This window comes from Hemibagrus wyckioides, linkage group LG03, assembly GCF_019097595.1.
Source record: "Hemibagrus wyckioides isolate EC202008001 linkage group LG03, SWU_Hwy_1.0, whole genome shotgun sequence".
NCBI lineage: Eukaryota > Metazoa > Chordata > Actinopteri > Siluriformes > Bagridae > Hemibagrus > Hemibagrus wyckioides.
Window position 1 is genome coordinate 10,553,993 of NC_080712.1, and position 21,228 is coordinate 10,575,220.

A 21,228-nucleotide genomic window follows, 5' to 3' on the forward strand; every position below is an offset into this window, starting at 1 on the left:
TGCTGCAAAACTGTTTCACTACAGCACTGTTGACATCTCGAACACAAATCCTCAAATGCACTCAATGAAATTAATGGATTCTACTTAATTTAAAGTAAAAGTGAATACTAGCCATTTAAAGTACACTATACTGCCAAACGTTTTGGGACACCAGACCAAATCATTGAATTCAGGTGTTGGGCTTGGCCCCATAGTTCCAGTGAAAAGAACTCTTAGTGCTTCAGCATACCAGGACATTTTAACTTTGTGGGAACAGTTTGGGGATGGGGCCTTCCTGTTCCTTCCGGATAAGTGAGTTTGGTGTGTGGGAACTGAACAGAGTCCTGACCTCAACCCGATTAAAAACCTTTGGGATGAATTAGAGTGGAGACTTCTCGTCCTACACCAGTGCCTGACCTCACAAATGCACGTCTAGTGGAATGGTCAAAAATCCCCATTAACACACTCCTAAACCTCGTGGAAAGCCTTCCCAGAAGAGTTGAAGCTGTTATAGTTATTAAGGGCGGACCAACTCAATTCATGTGCCTGTAAAGCCAGACATCCCAGTTTTGGAATGGCTCAGAGTCTCCGCTCTAATTCGTCCCAAAGATGTTCTATCAGGTTAAGGTGAAGGCCAGTCAAGTACCTCTACACCAACCTTGTCTTTATCTTCTTTATTGTCTTGTCTTCAATCCATGTCTTTATGGACCTTGCTTTGTGCACTGGTGTGCAGTCATGTTGGAATAGGAAGGGGTCATCCCCAAACTGTTCCCACAAAGTTGGGGGCATGAAATTGTCCAAAATGTCTTGGTATACTGAAGCATTAAGAGTTCCTTTCACTGGCACTAAGAGGCCAAGAGCCCAAACCCTGAAAAACCATACCAGAATTCAATGATTTGGAGGGGTGTCCCAAAGTTTTTAGCAATATAGTGTATGAGTATTTTAGGAATATCATGTGAGTGGTCTAACATAAAATATAAAATGTGTGTACTCAATTCCACTTCACCTACATGACAAACAGAAAACAAAGCAACAGCAAGGATGTACAAACATGCATTTGTTTAGTATGGAAACGTGGCACTACGAATATAAACAGAGTTGCATTTATCTCAGCAGCATGACTGTTTGCAACTGGAAGATGCACCCTCTACTGCCCGATTCGTCCTGATTAAAGAAGGGAGGGCTAATTAAGGTGAGTAAATGTGGGGACTGCGGAATTACATAAGAGCTAATTGGTAACCAAGTACATACGCTTCTTTTTCCAGGCTGCTGGAGTATGGCCACTGAAATCTATATTGGGGGAATTTATACTAGAGTACCCAATTCAACATTGCTTCTTACCTTTGGCTTGCATGCACATGCACCGCTAGACACCTGTGTCAAGTATGGAACAATAATAAAATGTGCATAAAATTATGAATTTATATTCTGTCTAGGGTTGAATTTCTACATCTAAATTCTACAGTAGAGCTGGATACAGCCTGAATGTTTTTCTCTTTGCATCAAAATTAATCTGACAATTTTCAGCCTTAGTTGCAAACAAACCTAATATGTTAAAGCTTATTTTATTTATGTATTTTTTAAACAAATTTATATTTGTGATGGTTTAAGTGTTCAAGTTTAAGGATATGAGGCACAAATGACAGTGTTTTCCTCCTTAAAGATTTAGTCTCATTGTTTGGAATGAGTGGCTTGAGGGCTTACGATGTTAAACCAACAGTAAATCAAGAACCATAAGAACAAAACAGTTAAATTTAGCCACAAACCAAACAGGACATGTGACTTTTTTTTTATTTTTTTTCCTTTTCTTGAAAAAAAAAAATATGAAAAAGAGGTTGTGTTGCTACAGGCTGCACTTAGGACATTGCTTCAGAAGAAACAAAAATACATGAACACTATAAACTCAGCAAATGTACAGAGGAAGATGGTAATGTAGAAGAAAACTGACAAATACAGGTAAAGTGGTAGAGATACATGAGGATAAAGATCACAACAAAAAGCAAAGAAATTCAAGGAGGAAAAACCAGAAAGGAACGAGGCCTTAATTAAGCATGATGCAGTTTACTGTAGTAGAATATGTTGGTAAAGCTGTACAGACAGAGAAGGTTAGCCAAGATGTCAAAGATTGATGTGTGTATACATAGGAAAGAAAAGAAAAGAAAAGAAAAAAAAAAAAAGACAGAAACTCTGTATGTGCGTTTGTAATTGGGACTACGTGGGATGTTGGGTCAAAGTCAGAGTTACATTTCGTGGCACTCAAATTTAAGTGCATGTCATTGCCTTTTGGTTTGTTGGCAAAATGTCACATGTTGCACCATGGTTAGGTTCCTTTTCCCCCCACTCATGGTAATGCTGGTTTACAGTATCCTAACAACATACCTGAAACTGCCATATATAGCCACACATCTCCTCACTATACTCCTAAATCTGGACTCCTCTCAGTCACCCAGGTAGTTTGGATCAATACATTTTGATGTCCAATTCGACCCCATGAGTGTTGGTATCTTCTTTACAAGTCGCTTTGAATGAGCCCGAATGCCTGGCACGAAAGAACATAACTCTCCTCAGATTCTGTGCGGTCATCCTCTCCCCAGGGGCGCAGCCTCTTCCCGCCATCCACCTGCTCAACCAGACTCTGTGAGGGAGCTCGGAATCGTGTTGGAGCATTAATGATGGAGCCCGTTGAGCACACCAGTGTAAGCGCATGTGTGCTTTATATTTGTGTGTCTGTGTTAAGATATCCTCTGGATGAGTTTATCCTCAGTCAGACAGAAAAAGGTGCAGTAGGAAAGGTCAGAAATGAAGTTTTCACAGCCATGTCGTGTGACACCCTTACAGCCCCGCAGGTCCAGGAGAGTTAGAGCTGAGAGGCGCTTCATATAAGTCAGGCACGCGTCTGTAATCTTATTACAACCTAGGGAAAAAAAGAACCCCTGTTCACTCAGAACTCACTTAAATGGAGAAAATCTTAATTATAGGTTCTTCAAATGAAGATTAGCTTGCAAACAGTATTCATTTAACTTCCTTTTTCTGGGTTAATGATCAACATTGCCCTCAAAATTCAGAACCTTAAAGGTCAAACCCACTTTACCACAATGTTACTGGGGTTGCATGCAAGAAATAAGTATACCTGTGAGGGTGACCTCTCTGAGAGTGCTGCGTGTGTTAGAGCCAATAGCTGTAAGCAGGCTGATGGACTGGTCTGTAAGGACAGGGCAATGCGACAGGTCTAACCTCCGCAGCAACGGCATGTGTTTAATTATCAGCTTCAGCGTCGAGTCACTCACATCCAGACCAGATAGCCGCAATGTTAACAAGCCTTTAAGCCTGTTGCGATTATCACTACCTAAAGGGTTTCAAGAGAGAAGACAGTAGTTAGTTACAGGTAAAATTCAGCAAGCTTTCTATTAGCCCATTCTCTTTGTTTCATTATGGCTCATCTTGAAAGTGGAAGATTTCAGTTTTAACATGGGCTACTAAGGATTGCATGCATGCAGTTGACCTGATGGCGTGATGAGGTCTTTGAGCTGAGAGTCTTTGATGCTCTCAGCCCAGGACAGGTCCAGCGTGCGGAGACATGGAAGGCTCTGAGAACTCAAGCCCAAAAGAGTTGATGAAGAACAGCCCGACATGATCAGATCCTTCAGTCCTGGCAAAGACACAGAGAAAGTCATTCAGCTTCACAAAAATTCATGGCAGTTTGCAACTTAATTTATTTATGCAAAATAAATAAATAAATACACATTTGTTTCAACTTTGTAAATCTGACAAATCATTTTTGAAATGATACTGAAAAATGTTTTCCTATAATGTATTGTTTTTTGAATAACATTCTAAACATGTGCAGCATCAGCCTGGTGTTAATACCTGGGAGATGGTGGATAAGCCAGGTGATCTGTTTTTTGGAAACAGGTGTCCAGGACAGGTCAAGTGTGACAGGTTGGCGTTTAATAATAGCTGACAGAGCCTGAGCACTGAGGGAGCGACATCTACTGAAATCTATTCGAGTCCACAAACGCTTATCATAACACCTAAAGAAAAAGACAGAAAAGGGTCACAAGAGAAGAGCTTTCAGCCATCATCGCCCATTAACTGGAAATGATATGTATGGTTATTTTGGTCACTGAAATTTCCCACCTCCTAGCTAGATTGAGAGCTAATGCATTCTATATGACCAACAGCCGGTGGACACCTAACGATCACACACATATGTGGGTGATCCCTAAACTGTTGCCATAAAGTTGGAAGAACATAATTGTCTAGAAGGTCTTTGCATGTTGGAGCATTAAGACTTCCTTTAACTAAAACACTTCCCTTTAAAGTTGAGAGTTAATCTGAAAACAACACTACAGACAAGTTACAAAAAAGAGTTATGAAAAAAGTGTGTTTCATAAATCAATATTTAAAGATTTTAAAGGTTAAGATTTAAAGGTTTTTAGACACTTGCACAGTTCAAGAACCAAAATGTTCCATTTTGATATTGACGACAAACACAATTGAACAAACAGACTAATCAGTTTTTCTGTATTGTATCCTGCCTATTCAGAACAGTGAAGGAAAAGTCAATTTTACATTTTGGTGCCACAAATTCTAGTACTTAAAAAGTCAGCTAAACACACTTGGATAAGGTCCAGTGAAAACGTTGATATTTTGTACATGGACAAAAATATTATTACCACAATTACTACATATACTCACCATTTATACCAGGCTTTGCAAACCCTCATGCACACAGCCAGTTCTGTTCGGCTCAGGTAGCGAAACACCGACACCCACACCTCCTTCTCGCACCCTGGCTCGTTCCCTACATCACGGAATGAAGGATGAGTGAGGAGGGAAGGAGGGGACGAGCCAGTAGTGGATGTCAGGGGGGGAGGAGGAGGAGGAGAAATGGAAGAGCGAGAGGAGGTGGAGGAAGGTGATGCTCTACCATCAAGGTTCAAACTCCTGTGGCGTGTTTGACGGCCTGATGCTAGACCGGCTTTGGGTTGTGAGAGACCATTTCCAGTGGAGACAGAGCTGCCGTTTTTCTGGCGAAATTTGTGAAGGGATTTGCGCTGGAGTAAATCAGCATTGCCAGGAGTGCAGGGAGACATGGCTGCCTCCAGTTTTGGTACAATAGACCCAGGATCACGTTTGGCCTTTGATGGGCGCTGCAACGTGACAGTCAGATAAGAACCATTTAACAGTTCATCATTTAAGTCGGACACAAGCAAAACAGGAGGGTCAGGTTCTGAGTCTGAATGGTTCTCACCCTCATCATCCTCATCTTCCTCCCCTCCATCATCCAGGTCATCCATCTCTTCATCCTCTCCATCAAAGTCTTGTTCTTCACTTTCATCATCCTCATCGTCGTCTTCGTCATCGTCTTCACCTCTGCGCCGACGTCGCCGTGAACGATGCTCCTTTTCAGACCTGCCCATGTGCCTTTCTTCTTCACTTTCATCTTCTTCCTCCTCCTCCTCATCGTCATCCTCATCATCGTCGTCGTCATCATCGTCGTCATCCTCAGTTTCATAACGCCGCCGTTGCATTTTGGACCCCCCTCGTAAACGAACACGACCACCCCGCTCACCCCTTACACCAAGTCCCCGCCTCATTTTCAGGGAGGAGGAATTTGTGGTCATGCCACTCCCTCTGCCCCCTCGATGTGATGAGCCTCTCAAAAGTCCCCGTCTACTGGACCCAAATCCACGGCGAGCAGATATTGCACCCCTTGAGTGGAGCGAGAGTCGTCTTCTTCCTTCTCCATCCTCGTCGTCACTGCCCGAATCCATCCCTTGTCTACGACAGATCTTAGCCACGCGAGGATCCAGTGAAGATGACTTGCGTTTCTAAAGACAGAATTCAGAGGACTCAAGACAAAATGTTTCATGTTTTCCCTTATATAATAACAACAACAACAACAACAACAACAACAACTATGGAGCCTAATCTAAGGATTATCTTCAACAAATTTTTTTTTTATTGTGAAAGTAGCAGGCATGTTTTTTGCGCACCAGAAATGTATTAAAACATTGTGTTTTGTTACATAATATGACTGAGTAAACACGCCAACAAGCAGATTTGCTGGTGTTTTATCCTGTACATGTACAAATTGGCTCTAACTGTATAACATACATAAACAAGCAACAAGTGTTAAAAGCATCAATCCAATTACCATTAGTTCCTGTTTGCTAACAAAACCTGTATATCTGAAACCTTTGGTACTAAAGCAGCAAACAATTCTGTTTTTCAATGCCACTAATTCTGGTACTTAAAAAGCCTTATAATTTTAATACTTACAAGCGATTTGCTTGCTTCCAATTTGTTCTGTTAAGAAAGAAAAATCTGTTTAATGCAGGTCCTTACAAATTCAATCACACAGGATGTCATGTCATGATCAAAGTGAATAAAAAATCAAACAGGCAGCAGACAGAGCTGATTCTCTGGTCCTCTCCCCCCACCAGTCAGTCCGAGCAGCGATGGGGCAACGGGATGATAATGAAAAGGGGCAGGGAGGGCGAGATAGATTGAAACAGACAAATAGAGACAGGAAAATGGAAGCAGGGAGTCAAAAGAAAGGGATACAAAAAAAAAAGGGATAGCAGGAGATCAGATGTACGTGCGGCAGCCGTGGCGTGAGGAAGGCGGAGCCTCTCACCCTCTTCCTGAGCCGCTGCTCTGGGGCCGCCACTTGTTTCCGTAGCGACCCATGTGACAGAGAGGAAGGGGGCCGCCCGACCCCGTGCCACGCCCCGCCCTCGCCCCTCAGCCCCCCCGACCCCTCCTGAGTCGTGAGGTCATCACCGCTGCCCGATGACTGACACACAGGGGAAGAAGCAGCACTGTTAAACACTCAGAGCTGTGTGCTTGTATACATATATGTATACATCCACTGGTACTGCCTTGAGCCATATGAAAAATACAGTGATAACTATTAAAGAACAGGATAACAAACTCACTGTTTCAAAATAAGCCTGTAAAGGTCTACGTTTTACCTCCGAGTCTGTGTCTTTTCCCATGACGCATTTGGGACATTCCCAGCAACTGGGCAGATCTTTGTTAACTAAACCCTCACCTGGCACCTAGAGGAAAAAATTTTTTTACTAGCACAATCAAGGAAAACACATTGCAATAAAACTATGCAGAATGTATAAAAAGGATGACATACAGAATACTGTCTTGATAGCAAGAGCTATAGTTAGTGAAGAAAAACTAATGAGAAATGAAAATAGAAGTCAGGAGAAACTGATACAGAAAAGCGAAAAGCAAAAGCACTCCATCAGTATATAAAACAAGATCAGTCTTCTTTCCTTCTTCTATTGGTTTTAAAGCTGATTAATTTACGAGTCCTCCACAATCATCATATTCCATACATTATATACATACATATGTATTGCAACAATATTAGACTTTCTTTTATAAACGATACACTAGAGGAAGATGGAGCATGATTTCTACCTCAAATAGTTTTTGCTCTGATAACCGATGACCCCTCACTCACACCGTCTGCATATTAAGTACTATGCACCCAATATCAAAACACAGAAAATACTGCTTAACATTTGCACATGCCTTTAAGCAGCCAGGATGGGCAATCTGTGCGCAATTGGAGCATTCCATGAGTTCTTCTCCAGTATCCTGGTTCCCTTCTTCACAAATTTCACATACAGCAGAGAGAGGCAAGCCAGGCTACAAGTGATAAAAGGAAAAAAAAAGAAAAAGGTATTTCATGTTAAGGTTACTGGTTGTGATATACTGATTAGACTTTCCTTCTACTCCTTTTTTTTTTTTAACTTGGATGTGAACAATTTTTTTTTACTTTATCCATTACACTGATGACCATTCATTCCAAGTTTGCAGAAATATATTCACATGGCATAAACAAAAAAATTGCCTGTAGAACTGTAGAAACTGTCTCTTCAGAATATAGTATCAGAACATGTAGCAGGGCAGTGCAACTCACAGCAAGACACTGACGGAGGACACAAGTCTGTTTCAGTTTGCCAGGGCCACCAAACTTCTTCATATCTCTGCAGAAATTGCACTCTCCACATTCTGGCCTCAGACATGCCTCACAACGCTTACAGCGCACACGCCGCCGCCGAAGCGCTGACATTGCGGAGGCTGGCTTCGTTGGACGAGGGATGATTGGAGTGGTGGCTAATTTGGGACGACCTACAGGGGCAGGGGGTGGGGGAGGCTGGTACCAGGATGGCTGTTTGGAACAAAGTAGAGATTAAGAAAAAGAAAGAAATGCTAATGTGGTAGCAATATAATCATCTTTACATTTTTAGCACTTGTTATTTAAGTTCAGCATTTCAAAGTGTGTTTAAACAATTAAACGGACAATTCTACATATTTATGATAAAACACATTAAAGAACCAATGTAAAATCACTAATTTAATAACTTTGGAGTAGTACAAATCATGAAATGTATATTTAACAAGCCAAGTTAAAAAGGATCTTACCCTCTTTGGCCATTTTACAATGGGTCTTCCAGTGTATGAAAGTTTAGGGGTATCATTAGCATGTTCTTTAAGTAATGCCTGTGGACAAAACACACACAGACCATTAGCTTTGAGGAAAAGAGAAACGAATTAAACTGATGTAATTTTCAACCAAGACAACTACCATTTTTTGGCACACATTTTAATACATGACAATAAATTTTTATTGTGTCCTGTAAAATTGCACCAATACACTGCTTTTATTCTTGATATCTTTCACAAAAACTGATAATGTGTAAGCTAATTAATCATGCTGAGCCTAACATTGCTCATATACATTCATCATCATATTACAGATATTAACAACAAATCAATGAGTATAGGTCATCAAAGTAACATTTATTATACTTGTAGTTTGGTCAGCATTATTTCCTTAAGCTTACCCGCATGTCATGGAGCAGAGCAGGTGCATTGTGTATTCCTGAAGGGACACACTTTTTGTGTGAGGGAAGAGATTCTAGTTTTCCGAGCAAATTCCATAAACCCTCCAGCTCAAAAGGAGTCATGTGAACCTTCATCCCTGGCCGAGTTGGAGGCGAGGGAGGATCGTCTTCATCCTTTACATGACCATTCAAGGCTTCAGAACTGGAAAATTCTCGCTTAAGGCCTGAAAAAAAAAAAGCTATACTGTGACTTCATATTCCTTGGATAAAGATCTAACAAAACAGCTAATTTCTGCGAATAATGACTAAGAGTTAATACTGCATACAGTTTCTTTTCATCCTACAAAGTCCTTTTTATTCACCAATAGCCAGTTTAGCAATTTTAGAGTAAATGTTCTTGCAGAGATACCAACCGATGCCTAGAGAGTGTTTCTGAAACTCAGGGATGAGGTAGGAGGTGTTGGTCAGACTGTACACATACCGTTCCAGGACATACCAACACATCTCATAAAAAAACGGGTAGCGAAATTTAGGGGGCACCTGATTAGGACAGAAAAAAAGAAAAATGTTAACAATGTATGAAAAGTAAAAAGGCATGTAAAAATGATATTAATGGAACTGAAATCTTATTCAGAATGAGAAGGATGACCAGTAAGTTTAATCAAGCAAAAATTATGATGAGTTACATGTCTACAGGATGCTAATTTTCAACTGTATTACATATTTCTAATTAGGATTACGTAATCTGCACACCCGTGTCCTGTCCTCAATGTTGCAGATATTAAGCTGCATGGGGATGTTAAAACTGTGTAGGAAATTTCCACCAAACACAAGTGTGTCCACAGGAGTATACACTGCATGAATCCAGCCTGCGGACATTAGCAAATATCCACACAAATACAAAATCTTAATGAAACACATTTTCAGGATACAACACAGTAATATATAGATATTAAATAACTTTAGTGAAAATAATTTTCTGCAAAATTATATTCTGTAAAAAATCAGTAATTTCTGTACTTACCTGACGGGATAATAAACGTGTAGCCCTGCTTGAGCTCAATCCGTTGACACTCTGTGGCCTTGTCTCCAAGGAAGATATCGCCTTGCTTTCCAGACAACACCCAGTTCTCATAGAGCTCCAGGTTCTGTGGTGTCGGAGGAATCAACCAAAATACCTGTGGCACAGAAGGTCAGCCAGTGTCTCATGTAACTCAATGGCTTTTATAGATACTGTGACACCTTTTCAGTAGCTAATATTTTAATATGAGTGGTAAAGAGTGGTTGATTTAAACTTACTTCAATCATGTAACTTCAACAATAAACTGAACTCGACATAATTTCAGATGCCCAATGAGCTAATGAAAATTATCTTCGAACATGTTTACAATTTTATTCTCATCCCTGTCAATTAAGGTATCTTTGAGTTTATTTATACAGGCTGATAAATGTTTCCAGGTATAGCCAGAGACTGTATGAGCAGAAACAGACCATTGTTAAAATTGAATTAGGGAGCAAATAATGCCCAGTATGGTGGCTTTATGTGAGTCAGCCACACATTATTTACACAATATTTGTCAGATTCTGAAAGCCATTTTAGACCAGTGATTGACCAGTCTCTACTCTGGTAAATGGGTTTTGCTCTATTCAGATATATAAAGCCAGAATTGAATGATTGATAGAAACTGCCAGGGAGCTTTCTAAATATGGCTGCAGAATGAACAGACTTTACTGCTATAAGAAACTGACGAGTTCAAGCCACAAAGATTTCGGTTTTTATGACATTATTAGTGAAATATCACTAAAATGGAAGCTTTCTGACTTCAGGGAAACTCGTATGTAATAATTAACACATGGACTGACACATTCACACCTACCTTGCATCCTCGCAGTATGTGGTACCACACAGACGTGCCTCCAAAGTCTATGTGGAAGTCTGTGTAACAGCCATGCACGCTCATCAGACAGTATCTTTGAAAACAAAAAAAAATGATAAAAACACGAGCTCAAGTAAGAGAAGAAAAACTTCAAACAGCAAGAGGATGATTGGAGGCAGAATACTGAGGAAGGATAACGAGATTCATAAAATAAACAGTAATTCTTCCACTGGCAAATCTTGCACAGAAATTTCATACAAATGAGGACTAAGATACGACTGACTGTGGTTATATGAAAATAACCCATGCCAAGAGGGGTGCATTATTTTCGTATAATAGCACATTCTAGACAATGTTATTCCACTTATACTGCAGCAAAACAGACGTAACTGTAGCGTACTTTTGCACTTTAGGGTACTGCATGTCAAGGATGGAGTTGGTGGAGTCTCTCTGCCTTTCCTTTAAGTGTCGCGGCCACATATTATCCACCCAATCTATTATGTCCACCTGTGAGACAACAAAAAAAAACAACAACATACAAATCGAGAGAAAGGAAAATAACCTGAAAGTGAATCAAGGCTTGACTGCATATCGGCATGCACTAACCGTTGCAGGTCGCTTAACTAAATTTTCCAGTTTGGTGTGGCTAAACTCCAAGCTGATGACATTGTACAGCTTCTCTCTCTGGGAAGGCGGGGTCTCGTAGTATCGCCTCCACTGGGCCATAGACATCTCTGTGCCCTTCTGAGTGGCCACATCCATCACATCAATCATTCGCCGACTGCCTACCATAGAGAGGGTTGGGCATTCTCATACTGGCACAGTGAGTTGTAGCATTATCTTTAACAGCAACTGATTGCCTAATATTTTTTTATTTATTATTAACAATATTGTTTTTTTGTTTTTTTTTTTATGAAAAACATTTTAATCATTTTTCTTTCCACTGTAGTATAAAAGGTACAGAGTTTAAGAAACGTGGGTAATTCCTTACCCACAAACATCTTCACATCGTTCACAGTGAAGTCTGGACCTGGCATTCTACCAAAAACAGAAGAAAGACACACTGAAGATATAATAATATACAGCAGGGTATGTCTTAAGAATACTAAAAGATGGTGAATAACAGTGGGCATGAGATAGATAGAATTATAAAACACAAAACAAAAGTTAACTCAAAAACCAAATTCAACAACAGAAAATTTAGACAACAGTAAATGTTTTAATGTCCTGTTGCAGAACAACCAGGAGCAAGGTTGAAAAAGTTTTGTTTTTTTAATTTATTAAATACTGCACACAATTCCAAATATCAAAGATCCTAAATTAGGTGCCTATTAAATAAATATAACATCATTCTTTTATTAATATTCTAAAAGCTCCAAAAAATATGCATATTTATTCAGTAAACTGTGCTTCTCTAATGCTCAAGCTGTGTGCAGTATTAATAATAGAAATACAAAGAAAAACATGCTGTAGACTGCTCCTCAACCCCCACATACAAGATTAACAAGATGTTTAAAAGAAATGGTTTTCCTCTATAGTGGCAGAAACAGGAGTGGCACCTTCTCTTCAGATTCCTTTCCTAAATATTGTGATCATTTTAAAGAGAAATGTGGCACATAATATTAGGAAACACTATGTAAATATTTATTATTGTGGTTAAATAAATAATACATGAATAATGTGTTATTATCTGTTCACTGCATCTTTAGCATTAGGGACATCACAACCAATAATTTCAATTGTTTTCATGTTTTGGCATGGTATAATAAGCACTGAACCAAAAATCATTCGCTCAAAACTCATTTGTACTAGACGGCAGTAGCAGAATCTATCCATTAAAGATCCATGCCAAATACACACAATAACTGAGGCTTCAGAATGAAAGATTACAGAATGTCTTCACAAAGCAGTTACTTAGCTTTCCTTAAAGTTATTTAACACCATGTGCACAAATAGGTAATTAATAAGTAATGTAAATTCATCTGCCTGAAAAAGTCAATCCAAACCTTATCATATGTAGGCTTAATTTTTTTCTTTTTTACTTTCCCACCAATTTCTATACTTGTTTCCCCATAAAGAGAAATGTGTGTTGTGAAACATGGTGTATGAATTGCATTATATTGTGACAAGAAGCATTACTTGATTCCAAGTCCATCTGGTCGCTCAAAGATAATTGGATCTCTTAGCCCGCCTCTCTGGATGAATTCAAATGTGAAATCTGGGAGTGGAAAAAAAGTGACAATTTGTTTACAGCACTAAATACACTATGAAAGCAAACATTTTAATAACAATAAAGATCATTCGATATATAAAATCCTTACCCATGGTAACTACGTTTCCAAAACAGAGTAGGATATATATTTATTTACAGTATAGATAAGAGCCAACTAATGTGCTCAGTTTACACTGGGTGAGTTTGCTTTACTGTATGTGAGGGTTAGGTACCATTTACAGTTTGCCTTTCTTCTTTTCCATTAGAGCAGGGGAGTCCGATCTTATCTAGAAAGGGCTAGTTTGGGTTTTATTCCAGCCAAGAAGAAGCTACACCTCGTAGTATTTTGGAAGCCAAGCTCAACTAATTATCCAGTTGTAATCAGATGTGGCTTCTGCTTGATTGGAATAAAACCCTGCACTGACACCAACCCTTTGCAAATATATTTGGGCACCCTGGCACTAGAGGAACCCAGGGCATTTTCAGTTCCACAGATCCCATTTTAAATCTACCTCCAAAAGTAATGCTCGTCAATGCCATCAAGCTACAGTAGCAAAGCTTGCAGTACTCTGCATATTGGTCTTAGAGTATCTCCATATTTGTACATAGGTTTAATCAAGGAAGCACAGTAAATACAACACCAATCCAATACTGTGCACCCAGATAAGGGCAGGTACTAGCCTGATGTCAAAGGCCCATCTAATTAAACACTTCCATACTGAAATATTTTATCCAATGTTGTAGACGGACAAAAGTTAAATCTTTCAGACGTGGTCTTCTACACAGTGGTAGGAAGTAAGGTCAAAGCAGCTGACCTCAGAAAGGAAGACGTTCTCAAAAAGAGCAAAATGCTGTTTACTGTCAAGTCAGCAGTTTTGAAGGATTAAAAATAGTTATACTTTATTACCCAATAGAGGTTTTAGACATATAATACATAATTTTAAATTATTTGAGCAGGCTGACATGAAAAGACTGTGTTCATCTTAAAATATAAATTGTCTTAAGCTTGATGTTAATGTGTTTAATGACATTATTCTTACAGAATCTTGCAGACAGCGGGCTTACTATAGATATTTGTAGAACTGCAGTTACTCAAAACATGCATCAACCCAAATGAAAAGCAGCTTAGGGATACAGAAGAGAGCTGCAACATTGGGAACTGGTTATTTGTAAAGGTAATGTCAAACAGCAAGCTCACAGCACTGCATCCTATTCATTTTTTTTTTTTGTTTTGTAACCAAAGTGCATAACTGTTGATGTAGCAAAATCTGGCCTGCCATGCAAAAAATTCACAGTATAGTAATCTGCTAGTAATGTTAGCTATGTAAGTGCTGCATGTTATTATTATTAGGTAACATAGCCTTTTTCAAGTTAGATAACACAAAAACGTATCCCACAACCCAACTGAAATCTCAAATATGAAGACTATGGGCCAAATTCAGCCCACAGCCTTGTTTCATTTGGCCTGTGTAAAAATTAATACTGCTTAACACTTTCACATTATCCAGAATTCACAAATGATTTGTAATGTCACCATTTCAAGGTTGTTTTGTTAATTAGACTATTGTATATACAACTATATTGCCAAAAGTCTTGACTCCAAATCATTGTATTCAGGGGTTGGGCTTGGCCCCTTAGTCCCAGTGAAAGGAACTCTTTGAAAGCTTCAGCATACCAAGACATTTTGGACAATTTTATGCTCTTAACTTTGTGGGAACAGTTTGGGGATGACCCCTTCCTGTTCCAATGTAACTGTGTGTCAGTGCACAAAGCAAGGTCCATAAAGACATCAATGAGTGAGACTGGTGTGTTGGTACTTGACTTCCCTGGACAGAGTACTGACCTCAGCCTGACAGAACACCTTTGAGATGAATTAGAGCGGAGACTACGAGTCAGGCCTTCTCGTCCTACATCAGTGCCTGACCTCACAAATGCACCTCTAGAGGAATGGTCAGAAATTCCCATAAACACACTCCAACTCTTCTGGGAATGCTTTCCATAAGGTTTTGAAGCTAGCAGCAAAGGGTGGGCCAACTCCATATTAAATTCATGTGCATGTAAAGGAGCTTTGAGCCATTTTTGGAATGGCTCAAACTCTCTGCTCTAATTCATACCAAATGTGTTCTATCAGGTTGAGGTACAGGCCAGTCAAGTTCCTCTACCCCAAACTTGCTCATCCATGTCTTTATGGACTTACCATAAGAGTAAGGTAAGGTGGCCTTGGCAGAATTTAAGTCTGATATCATTAACCAAACCCATAAAAAATTTTGAAAGATGTGAAAGAGCTGTATAAAAACAAGATTAATAAACTGACGCATACAACAAACATTAAACGAATTTGAAAATTTGTGTCTTATTTCTAATCCTGCAGGTGCAGATAATACAGATATGCAGAGTTCAAGGCAAAAGCAAAGCTATGTAGGTAGGCCGTACCTTTTCCTTCCATGCGTTTGATTCTATCAGAACCAAAGCGATCATTGTATAATTTCTCCTCCAGGTCAAAGGTCCTTTTCCCCTCAATCTCATCATCAGAGATCCCTTCGTCACGGTAACGTCGCCGCGTGCCTGACCGCTGGGAGGAGGGGGGAATAAAAGAACTATTAGAAACCTATTACTGATCCTACAGGCCGTTCATTTGATGTTGCGTCAAGAATTCTACACTCCCCGAGACCTCTGATCCACTGTAAAAAAACAACATAAAATGTGCTGCTTTATAGTTACAAAAAGTGTTGAAGCGTCATGATTAAATTATCTGTTTTTGGATATTTATTTTCAAAACATGCAGCTTACCAATTATATATTTCTTGGTTTTATTAAAACAACCAAACATCTTTGACAGAAGCTGAGATTCATGATAATTAACACCAAAGTGTCTGAGGAACCAACCATAGGTACAGCGTACACTTAATATTTACACTAAATATGTTATAGTGTAACGACATTAAGAATAAGGATAAAGATTGCTTTATTGACATTTCTCAGTCTAACTGCTTATATCAGTGTTATTAGGAATGAGTATGAACTCAGAGGAGGAGACACAGGATCAGGAGCAGATCAGATTTCAAATATTTTATTAAAATACCAGTTGGATGTTAACTGATAAGATGCACATAATTCTCATGTGACCTTTCATTAACAGCAGTTCAAAAAAATTCAGTGCCTGGATTCATGTCTCTGAGAAATGTGTTAGCCTTCTTCACACACCCCGCCAGCTGGTGGGTGGAAATTAGCAAATGATCGCATTAGGGAATGAATAAATAAATAAATAAATAAATAAATAAATAAATAAATAAATTAATTAATTAATACTATGGAACAAAGAGAATAAAAGACTTCAGGGTGTGCTGTTATGGGAAAATAATCCACATCAAGTTGGTTACAGTAACTCCACTCACATTGTCCCTGCTATAGATTATTTTTCAATAACTGCATGCCACGTATGTTATTCTTTAGAAACAGCACGGATTGCATTCACTATATTTTAATGGCTAATCATTCTCATGTTAATCAAGAAATACTGACATTGTGTTAAAGTGAGAAATGTACCCACAAAGGCCAGATATATACTATATACTATATTTAAATAAGGGGGAAAAAATTCCTTTGCAAAAAATGAAATGTCTGTTATTACGATTATGATGCCTCTCTTTCTCGCCATCCCTCACATCCACATTTCAACTCATGAACAAATACGAAGCTGTCCCAATCTTGGCCTTGCCTTTAGATGTAACATCTCTAAAGTGACGTCTAGCCAATAGAGTGAATGTTATAGCCACATCATCATGGTCTGTCTCAAACACAGACATGGGAAAAGAAAATCAATACAAAATCCTGCAATGACTCTGCAACATCCTTACAAACAATACATTGCTGTTAGTGCATCTATATTACTAGCAAAAGGTTTTATTCAATGACACTGCAGGTGGATAAAGGATCCTTACTTGCATGAACCAATGACATAACTTTTGTGTTGACAAGTAAATTCATTTCATCTAAGGACCTATTAATATAACAATTTGTGTTAAGAAATACCACTATGCCTAATACATTCATCCTTGACTAAACATATTCAGATTTTAAGGGTTTTATGACATTTATATGGTTGTACGTCTGTCCTTACAACCCACAGTCATTACAACCCACAGTCATTTCCAGTGTCCCTTGTTAAAAAACAAGCCATTTATAGAACACAGATCAGTGAGCAAAATCGAAGCAGGCAGTCTGGACAAGGCACCAGGAACACTGTGTTCTTCCTCAGACAATGTGAAAAGGACAAACCTGGCTCCTTGGATTTCCAACAGTTAATGACCATTTTATTGGGTCAGTAATACACAGACGGATCCTAAAGAGTGTTTAGTAGATTGTATAGCAAAAATCACAAATAGAAAGGGCACTTGTCACAAAAACAGCTAAATTTGGAGCACTGCAGGCAAGTCTGATAATACAGCTCTTTACATCTAAACCACAACCACATCTCAGCTATGTCTGGTCTTATTTCTTTTAGGATCCTTTGCATACTATATCAGAGGCTTGAGACTGCAGTACCCCTAAATGGAGCCCTTGTGGAGGGCAATGAAACACTACACACCTCGCACCTTCAGTGTCACATCTTCGTCCTCTTTCTTTCGCTTCCTCTTCCTCCCTCGCTTCCTCAACACACCACCATCCACAAGGGTAAGTCTTTCCACTCTGTCCTCCATCCCTCTATCTCTATCTGCGTTCTCCTTTTGGTGGTAAAACCAGTTGTCCGTTTTCTCCTCTTGTAATCCTTTGCCTCTGCAGTGTCCCCTCCCTCCCACTCCCACTCCTTACCCCTTCCGCATCTCCGCTCACATGGTCAGTTCGACCAATCACGTCGCTCCTATTCCCACTGCCATCTCTTTAAAAAAAAAAAAAAAAAAAAAAAAAAAAAAGACAAACCACTTCCAGCTTGTTTCACACTGTATCATCCCTTCATCTCACTTGCTCTCTCCTTATTTAACCTGAATGTTATGTTTGTATTTCTATGTTTTTGTAACCTTATCAGATATACAACAGGATGCACAAATGTGGCATTTTAACAGAAATTTTTAGACAATGTTTCAACAACACCACCAACAGCAAGACTTAAGACAGAAGAAGCAGAGGCTACAAATGTATAGACTTCTATTTTCTCACAATCCGAAACAATTACAAAGTGAACACTGGGCAAAAACTTAAGCCTAATTAAATGTAAAAGACAGACAGAAAAGATCCCTTGACCAAAGAGCCGCAATATTATGCTATAAATTAACAGCATCAATGTTTTATTTTATTGTGCCTCCATGTTTTAATCTAATACAAAATAAACAAAGTCCAGCATAAGTGACCCAAAATGCACCAAGTTCTGACTTAATCAGTTAATAAATGTACAGATTTTAGTGTCTCAAACACAAATATAACAAGACCAACTGCTAAATCCCTTTGTGATTAAACCTAATGTAACAGCTAGAATCTGGGTGAGTATTGTTGCACCAGCATACACTATATTGCCAAAAGTTTTGGGACACCATTTGGGGATGGCCCCTTCCTGTTCCAACATGACTGCACATCAGTGCACAAAGCAAGGTCCATAAAGACATGGATGAGCAAGTTTGATGTGGAGGAACTTGACTGGCCTGCACAGAGTCCTGACCTAAACCAGATAGAACGCCTTTGGGATGAATTACAGCGGAGACTGTGAGAAAGTCCGAAACTGGGATGTCTGCCTTTACATGCACATGAATGTCAGAATCAGAAAAAGTTTTATTGGCAGGTACAGCAAAGGGTTAGCAAAGAGCACTTTACAGTACTAGGAATTTGTCTTGGTGTCAGGTGCAAACATACATACATACATACATACATGTGTGTGTGTGTGTACATATACACATTTTATATTATATACACACACATATATATATATATATACATACATACATACATACATAAATATACATACATACATACATAATATATATATATATATATATATATATATATATTTATATATATATATATATATATATACATACATACATACATACATTATATATATATATAACACACACGTAATATGGAGTTGGCCTGCCCTTTGCAGCTATAACAGCTTCAACTCTTCTGGGAAGGCTTTCCAAAAGGTTTAGGAGTGTGTTTATGGGAATTTCTGACCATTCCTCTAGGCGCACAGTCAGACACTGATGTTGGATGAGAAGGTCTGACTTGCAGTCTCTGCTCTAATTTATCCCATAGGTGTTCTATCAAGTTGAGGTCAGGTGACGTTTCTCCACACCAATTCAATGATTTGGAGGGGTGTCCCAAAACTTTTGCCAATATAGTGTATACCTAGTTCAGTAATATAAAGGGCAGGTGGATGCGTATTAGTAAATCTACCTACCAGTCGTTTGCTGTATCGTGGATTTGGATCTTCCATATCCAGAGTCCGTCACGAAGAAAATATTTCCCACTAAAAGAAAGACCCCACACCAGCTCTCTCCTATTCTCTTCTGTCAAAGCTCAGAGAGTGATAAGAGCTACTTGCTAGTTGGAAATGGTTAATTGAGCTATAGTAAAAAATAACTTCGTAATTAAAACACGACCAACCCAACAATGTAATTAAGAAACCGTGAGAATTACACTATGTACAAAGTTACCTGAATTCAGCAGTTTTTAAAACTAGCATCCGCTCTTATAACGTGTTAGTTAGTTGGCTATACTTTCCAGTCAGCTTTACTTTACTGAGCTTAGTTTTTATTAAACTGATCCCTGATCAGCTGGTCTTTTAATAAGAACCAGCTAGATATGTTCCAAAGTAAAAGCACTAAAACGCTACTAAAACAATCTATCGGAATTTCACTAAACAAACTGTGTTAAATGTACAGAGGCAAGCTAACTACCCTCCACTGAACTGAACCATTTCTCCACCAAAACAAAACAATTGTGCTGGGTGAAACGGGTTAGCATTAGCATTAGCTCGCGCTTAGCTCCTAAACACCGAACGCATCGGCAAAAGTAGCTAACAAATTGTTAGCTATCTCGCTAGAACGGACATAGCGTTCGTGATATTTCTTCACCTCCGTTTTGATAAACACCGACTCGGGAATACGTCCGCAATAAAATTTATCACAGATAAAAGCCCAAACATGGCAACTCAGAGGAAAATGTAAAAACAATTACAAGTAGCGCGTCTCGCGTTATCTGTGTAAGCTAACTTAGCCAGCTAGCGTTAGCTCCAGTTTAGATAGGTTTAAGTTCTATCGTTTTATAATCCCACTGTAACGCTGTTAGGGTTATTTTCAACGAACTTCGCTAACTTGTCTTGAAAGCCCCCGCCGTATATGCTGCAAATCTTCCTCTATTAACAACATGTACGTTGCAATGAGGTTTCTTTATCAACTTTATCAACTGAGGGAAATTGTGTCGTTTGGACAGCTCCTCTATCTCCGTGCATTCACGATAAAGTGCCATTGGTGAAGCCTTTCGCCGCCATTTTCAAATCGCCATTAAACTCAGCTGCTTCTCCTGCAAAGCCACGCCCACTCGTACATCTGCTCCAATCACAATCAAATGCGACACACTGGGAACGTTTATCATTAGTGGGAGAATACGTCAATCTAAGCCATAGACTATACATACAATACTATCGTAGAGATTTATAAAACGGTAACAGACAGCGTAAGCAACCACTAAGCGAACAAATTGTAGGTATTACTTCGCTCTCATTGACGGAGCAATGATGTCGATCAGTATAACGTGAAACTACTGGATTTCAAGCAAATATCTTGTCCATAACCAATCAAAGGGCATAATGCCTTAACGCGTGGTTAGGGCAAAACTTGGTGAACAATTCAGAAACACTTTTGGATAGAATTAAATCCAGAGCGAATAAATCTACCGTTTAAAGGTCTACCTTTGCTCGCCCGGAGCTTGACATCCCATCGCTTGCAGTAGCTCCGTCCATGTTCGCATGTGAATGCTGTTTGGGGCTCGGTTTATTGTGGAGGATTTACAGCTCCCTTTAAATGAGCGACAACACAAAAAACACACAAGTGCACATTATAATACACTTAAAGCCATTCAGGCAGGATGAGCTCCGTGGCTAAATAAAAATAAGAGGTAGCCATGTACTTTGTTCGTCCGCATGGTCTCACCCCAGGAGCACCACTGGTGGGTTTCAGAACAAGGAAGTGATTTCTGATTGGGCAACCACAAGAAAGGCAACGCTGATTGGCTGAGATATTTATTCCCAAGTTCACTTCTCATTTTAAACAATAAAATATGAGTTAGAATA

At 39.2% G+C, this 21,228-nt stretch overlaps 1 protein-coding gene across 6 annotated transcripts; it reads right to left on the bottom strand.

Moving 5' to 3' along the window:
• Positions 1–1,752: 1,752 nt before the first annotated feature.
• Positions 1,753–21,109, bottom strand: kdm2aa (lysine (K)-specific demethylase 2Aa). Of its 6 annotated transcripts, XM_058381643.1 has the most exons (23): positions 20,848–21,109; positions 19,336–19,444; positions 15,378–15,516; positions 12,872–12,950; positions 11,724–11,770; positions 11,339–11,517; positions 11,133–11,239; positions 10,733–10,826; positions 9,880–10,033; positions 9,609–9,724; positions 9,269–9,395; positions 8,856–9,079; positions 8,434–8,511; positions 7,928–8,179; positions 7,537–7,653; positions 6,960–7,046; positions 6,623–6,781; positions 6,265–6,291; positions 4,678–5,813; positions 3,847–4,010; positions 3,482–3,628; positions 3,110–3,325; positions 1,753–2,893 (listed from the first exon to the last, which is right to left on the bottom strand). In XM_058381643.1, the coding sequence occupies exons 2-23, from the start codon at positions 19,369–19,371 to the stop codon at positions 2,712–2,714; spliced, it is 3,867 nt and encodes a 1,288-aa protein (XP_058237626.1). In that variant the 5' UTR covers positions 19,372–19,444; positions 20,848–21,109; the 3' UTR covers positions 1,753–2,711. The 6 variants fall into 6 exon arrangements, with proteins under 6 accessions (XP_058237626.1, XP_058237611.1, XP_058237620.1 ...); XM_058381628.1 differs by lacking the exon at positions 19,336–19,444; XM_058381637.1 differs by lacking the exon at positions 20,848–21,109 and having other exon boundaries at positions 19,336–20,835.
• Positions 21,110–21,228: the final 119 nt, after the last annotated feature.